General features: G+C 34.4%; 1 protein-coding gene across 3 annotated transcripts in view; it reads left to right on the top strand.

Annotated features, from left to right (window-relative positions):
- The window catches only part of LOC106872796 (F-box only protein 47), a 28,216-nt gene extending 23,391 nt beyond the window's left edge, over nt 1-4,825 (top strand). For 2 of the 3 annotated variants that reach the window (XM_052969790.1, XM_052969791.1), the window contains one exon: nt 3,997-4,125. In XM_052969790.1, the coding sequence (XP_052825750.1) occupies nt 3,997-4,032 (36 nt within the window). In that variant the 3' untranslated portion in view covers nt 4,033-4,125. Of the gene's footprint in view, nt 1-3,996 lie in introns of all 3 variants that reach the window. The other variant, XM_014919907.2, reaches the window with a different exon arrangement.
- The last annotated feature ends 1,731 nt before the right edge of the window (nt 4,826-6,556 follow it).

The following is a 6,556-nucleotide window of genomic DNA, read 5'->3' as shown; positions in this document are numbered from 1 at the left end:
TCTCTCTCTCTCTCTCTCTCTCTCTCTCTCTATATATATATATATATATATATATATATATATATATGCTTATTATAGCCTCAGGCCAACCAAAACCTTGTGAGTGGATTTCGCACTCGGAAACTGTAAGAAGACTGTTGTATATATGTGTATGTGTGTGTGTGTGTGTCTTGTGTTTGTACCCCTACCATTACTTGACAACTGATGTTGCTGTGTTTACATTCCCATAACTTAGCAGTTTGGTAAAAGACACTGACAGAATGAGTACTAGGCTTACAAAGAATAAATCCTGTGGTTGATTTCTTCAACCAACAGCAGTGCTCCAGTATGGCCACAGTCACATGACTGAAACAAGTAAAAAAAAAAAAAAATCTATGCCATTTTAATCCCAAGCAAGGCTGGGTATCTCTGCTAGTTATTATTATTATTATTATCAAAAGGCAAGCTGACAAATCATTAGCACATTGGGCGAAATGCTTTGTGGCATTTCTTCTGGCTCTTTACACTCTGACTTCAAATCCCACTCAGGTTGACTATGTCTTTCATCCTTTTGAGGTTGATGAGATAAAATACCAGTCAAGCACTGGGCTTGATGTATTCAAAATTGTTGGGTTTTCTGCCAAATTTAGAAAACAACATTTTAATATCACACAAACAGAAAACAAGTTAGTTTTGCATTTAGGGGCCAATGTTCTACTAAGTTAATGAGTCATTTGTAGTGATTTTAGAATATAAACTTGCACCACAACTTGAGAAAAAGCTAAACTAATCAGGTACTTTACAAGTCTCCAGCTGTATTACTTTCCAGCCTCACATATATCAAAATATTTATTTCATTCTAAAGATTAACCATCTCTATATTACGTTTGAGTTAGTGTTGTGTCTAATACATAATGTAGAAATTCTTCATCTCAGAAAATTAGAATTGTTTATCCAATCGGTACAGAATCAGTATAAAACATAAATGGAGCTTTATAAGCCTTAAAAATTCACTCTGGTACCACCTACAGGCATAGTGCTGTGGATAAAGGCACTGAAATGCAGTGCAGTCACCTATACGTTGAGTTCAATCCCAGGCAAGGAACTAAGGTGAATCACAAGACACTTGAAGAAGGCTGGTGGGGTACATAGCCAAAATATAATGAAAACAACAACCAAGATGTTGACACCATTCCAGCTAATACATATCAAAAATTCCTCATCTCAGAAATACAGAATTGACTAACCATCTTCATAAACTGGAACTATATCAACAATGAGCACTAAAACTAGAATTTTAGTAAATAATGATTTTGCTGCATCTCAGGAGGGCCATTATGCCAATAATAAACAAACACAATGGTTCCATTTCACTTCTATGTTATTTATTTAGTCAATTGGTTAACCCTTCAATCTATTACCTAAACTGTTGTTTGAGTAATTGTTTGAGCAATCAGTCAGCAAGGTTTGTCAAGGTCTGTTTGTTGCATTTTGTGACCTCATCAGTGACAATTGATTAGTTAATTAAACAACTGATTAGTTAAACAGTTAACCAATTGAAAAATAAAAATAAAGAAACACAGCAAAATATGTTTCATGACAACAGTTCATATCAACAGTCTTGCAAATCAAGTACAAGAATTAAATACTCTTTTGTACTCTAGGCACAAGGCCTGAAATCTTTGGGGAGTGGGGCCAGTCAATTATATCGACCCCAGTACACAACTGGTACTTAATTTATCGACCCTGAAAGGATGAAAGGCAAAGTTGACCTCAGCAGAATTTGAACTCAGAACGCAAAGACAGACGAAATACCACTAGGCATTTCACCTGGAATGCTAACAGTTCTGCCAGCTGGACACCTTCACAAAAATTAAATACTATTTATAATATCGTACATAATTTGCCTCCAAACTATTATATATGGCAAGAGAGAAGAGGGGGGAGAGAAGGAGGGCAAGAGAGAGGAGGGAAGAGGGACAGAGGACAAGAGAGAGTAATAGAAGAGTGGATGTATCTGTAAGTATAATTAAAGAAGAAAATTGTGGCAACTGTTGAGGCTAGCCAGATAGACATATGGTGAAAACCAATTATGAGAGTATTGTAGTGAAAGTGTGTCAGATACATTAATAATCAATAACAGGAGAAAAATTACAGAAGTAAATCCGTTAAATAAGGAATTTCAATGAAAGAAAGACTAGAGTAGTTTGAGTCAGTTAAATGACCAATGAAGAGGATTATGATTTCAAAAAAAAAAAAGCTAAAAATTGATAAGCTTTATAATAATATTGTAGAAGTGCTAAAGGCTGAATAAGGACTTGCAATAGGATTAACTGAATTTTCTATATAAGTCATTTACCTCTGATGACTAATGGATTAGCATTATGAACAACTATATTATAAATGGTGCATATTAAATCAGAAGCCCTATAAGAATAATAAGTCTGATAAATCAGATCACAGATGAGTAAATCTGAAGTAAAAAAATAATCCATTTTCTCAATAAAGTGTTTGTTTTTACCCTGTTGTTAGGGAAGTAACTAAATTGAAATATTGAATCAGAAACATATTTTGATTGGTGTCAAATTAGTGATGGTATTTGTTTAGATATAAGCAGATAAGTCTTTTAAGTTCAAATTCTACTGAAATCTACTTCTTCGCTTTTCATCCTTCTATATGTGTACAGTTTGATGTATAACTACCACTGGTGATCTTAGAGCTCCTCTCTCACTTTCTCTTCTTTATTATCTTTTTTTTTTGCTCCCAATCTATTTTCCTTTGAATATACTTATAAAAAGTCTTGCCATCTGTCCAACTACAAGCATTCTTTTTGTATCTGTATAATGTAGTAAAATGTTCCCCCCAAAAATTGTTATGGTTCTGCATCCAAAAGCACTATGAATACCCACTACAGATGATGCAAATGATATAAAATGTGTCTAGTGTTTATCATACTTTGTCCTATATGCGTGCACACGCATGCATACACACACACACACACACACACACACATTAAATCAAAATATATGGTATTATAGATCCATTTTGGCCAATCTTACTAATTTGTTTTGCACAGGGTATTAGATAACGGCATAGTTAAGTAATTCCATATTCTTGTTAGAGCTGGTAGGTATGGAAAAAAATATGATAATTGCTCTCCATTTCTGGCAGTGAAAAAGTATATCCAATTTGTGAGTTCTGTGAAAAAAGACAAACCAAACTGAGCAAGGGTTATCTCAAGTGTGATATCACTTGGCTTCAAAAGGCCTCAGAGATGTAATTCTACAAAAGTTTTCTTAAAATGTGTGTAGGGGTATTACATGCAGAGGGTTTTGGGGGGTTGGGGTTGCTAGGTAAATGTTCAAACATGTAAGCCCATGTTCGTTTATGTATTCTTCGTCTATACTTTTTGCTTGGTTCTTAGAATATAGGGGCAAAAGTAGAAAACTGGGGATAATAGTCATGATGGGCCCATAGATTCAATAAAATATACTCTCCTTTATGTGATCAAGGGTTAAAAACCTCCCTTCTGCAGTTTAAGTAGATGTTTGGTTGTTGTGCTGAGAATTTTTTCAACATGGTTCTTTTTTCAGCTAAACATAATCAACATTTTATGCTGCTTATAGAATAAACTTGGCACTTCTCTAAGATTTTCTACTTTATGCTGTACTCTGCAGTACTTTCCATTGATAACCATACATGGCTGGCTGGCCAGGTCTGTGGCATTCGTTTTGCCTTTTTTCACAGCATCCATAAACCAGATGTGCCTTTTTCACCTCCAGTAATAAAGAGTAGTTGCTGTATTTTTATCTTTACCTGCCAGCCTTGGCCACCACACAGTATTACTTAACCCTGCTCTTATCTAACATCTCATTTAATATCAAAACCAATTGGTAAAATTGACTATAGAGGTTATATGACACCATGCACTTTGTTTTATATATATAAATATTTTTTTATTATATGAATATATATATGACTTTATTTATATGAATGTACTTTATTATAATTTTTCAGAAGTTGATCCACAGAATGAAATATACTATGCTGTGAGTGCAATCACTGAACTAACTAAAACATTACTGACGATAACCTTCAAAAGACTTCTTCCTGAATGAGCTACCCAATATATAAATATAAATATATACAACCATATATATATATATATATATATACACATACACAGACCCACATCCATGAATGATACACACATCTTTCTTCATACCATTTCAGAGTTTCTGCTTTTAAATTGCTCTAGCTGTTTAGACTGTGATATTTTCTTATTTATTTTTAATGTGCATGTCTTTCATTCATTAGTGGCTTTGTTAATTGCTTCTAAATTTTCTGAGTAAATTAAAGTTAATAATAAAAATATTTTTGGAAATGTTGCAGCAATCTTAAGTAAGAGCTGCAATAGCAATCTTTTACTATTGTCAACACAAAATTTATAATCTAATACAATTGTTTTATTTGTGATATTATTTATTAAAATTCTCTACATCAGTAAAAAATTTATAACTGAAGATATTGTTGTTTGAGTTTTGTACTTAATTTTGTTATTAATTCCATTAATATTATTTTGTTTTAAGTTATTATAAAACATTTTCTTTAAATCACTGACAGTGAAGCTATATTTTCTTATGATACTCTATCTTTACATAGCTTATTTAACACAACACAAGTTCCTTTAATATAAATGTCTTAAGGAATTCTAAGAAAATTTATTTCAAGCCATGTAGTCATGTAGATATATTCCCTTTGTATATAAAACAATTATAATAAACTTTGAGCCTATAATATGTAACTCAGATTTTTAACTACTCATTTGCCAATTAAACTTCCTTTGTATATGTTGAATTCTGGAAAAAATATTTAATAAAAGTGCAACAAACACCTTAAAAATTTCTTCCTTCTAATTCAGCAGTCAATATTATGAATCAAAATCATTATTGAACACATGCCTGCCAAAATTGATTAATTATTCTTCGTTTAAATTACTAAAAGCTTCTTCGGTATTTCTGACCTTGTTACGAGATTAAGTATATTACTGTAACAGCCACAATAAAATGTAATTGTTGTGAAAGAAACACTTATATCAGCTATTTCAGAAAACGTTTCATTTATATACTTATACAAACCCACAAAAACACACACAGGAGAATGTGTGTGTCCTGGGTATGACTTTAAACTGCTCCGGTAGTGGGGCCCTGGTTCAGAAGTTCCAGGGTTTTGAGGAGTGTGGAACCACCTCTTAGCCATTCTTGTTCCCAGGTCCAAGGTGGCGAGGTGGCAGAATTGTTTGCTTGTCGCTACCTTCTGAGTTCAATTTCTGCCAAGGTTGACTTTGCCTTTCATCCTTTCGGGGTTGATAAATTAAGTACCAGTGAAACACTGGGATTAATGTAAACGGCAATCCTTCTCCCCACAAAATCCTGGCCTTGTGCCTATAGTAGAAAGCATTATTGTTCCCAGGTCTACTCTGACCCAATATAGTGGCACTTGACAGAGTCCCAACTATGGGGTAATTAGCATGTAAATACACCAATCCTGGTTGGTGTAATTGTGCACATTAAAATCACGAGGTGTGAGGGACCTCTAGCTATTGTCACAATATCCTTTTTGGGAGAGAGTAACTGCGATATATAACCTGCAGTTTCACACGGTTACTGGTTATATTACTTGGGCCTGTCATGAGCCCTAATCACAAAAACTCAGAGAGTGGTACTTATGTTAATCATTTATCACTATAACCCAATGACATATAGATCTTCCTTGATGGCGACCCCATTTATCATTTCAACTACTGAAAGTCCTATAGCAGTGGAAGACCAGTGATGTGAACAGACCTAACCAGTTGGAAACCACATAGTTATAAAGTAAGCCTATTAATCACACATCAGCTTGAGTCTCAATGAGAGATGGGAGACAATCATGCTCATGGTGAAAGGGAAATTGAAAAATCCGGTCAATGGTTGCCACCATTGATGTTTGTTGGGAGATTAAGAAGAGTTTGAAAATATTTTGTTTAATGGTTGAGGATTGAAAGTTCATCTTTTAAGACTGCTGATCCATTTGATGACAGTTATGAGGGGTTGCTGGAAAGTTCCTGGCGTTAAGGGTATTGTGAAAGGCCTGGCTGGAGGCTCCACCTTCCGAGGACTTTTACAGGGCTTAAAAAAAACTGAAGGACTGCTGCAATAAGTTTGTGAATCTGAGAAGGGAATATACTCCTTTACTGGTTTCAGTCATTTGACTGTGGCCATGCTGGAGCACCACTTATAGTCGAGCAAATTGACCCCAGGACTTATTCTTTGTAAGCCTAGTACTTATTCTATCGTTCTATTGCCAAATTGCTGAGTTATGGGGACGTAAACACACCAGCATTGGTTGTCAAGTGATGTAGGGGGGACAAACATAGACACACAAACACACACACATATATATACATATATATATATATATATATATATATATATATCTGTTACTACTACGTACCTCTTTTTCCCCCTCGTATTTCCTCTCTTTCTCTTTTCCCCTGTTGCTCACCTATTCTTCTACTTCCTCCCTTTGTTTCTCC

The sequence above is a fragment of the Octopus bimaculoides genome, chromosome 7 (assembly GCF_001194135.2).
Source record: "Octopus bimaculoides isolate UCB-OBI-ISO-001 chromosome 7, ASM119413v2, whole genome shotgun sequence".
Classification (NCBI taxonomy): Eukaryota; Metazoa; Mollusca; class Cephalopoda; order Octopoda; family Octopodidae; genus Octopus; species Octopus bimaculoides.
This window is presented reverse-complemented; position numbering and strand designations above follow the sequence as displayed.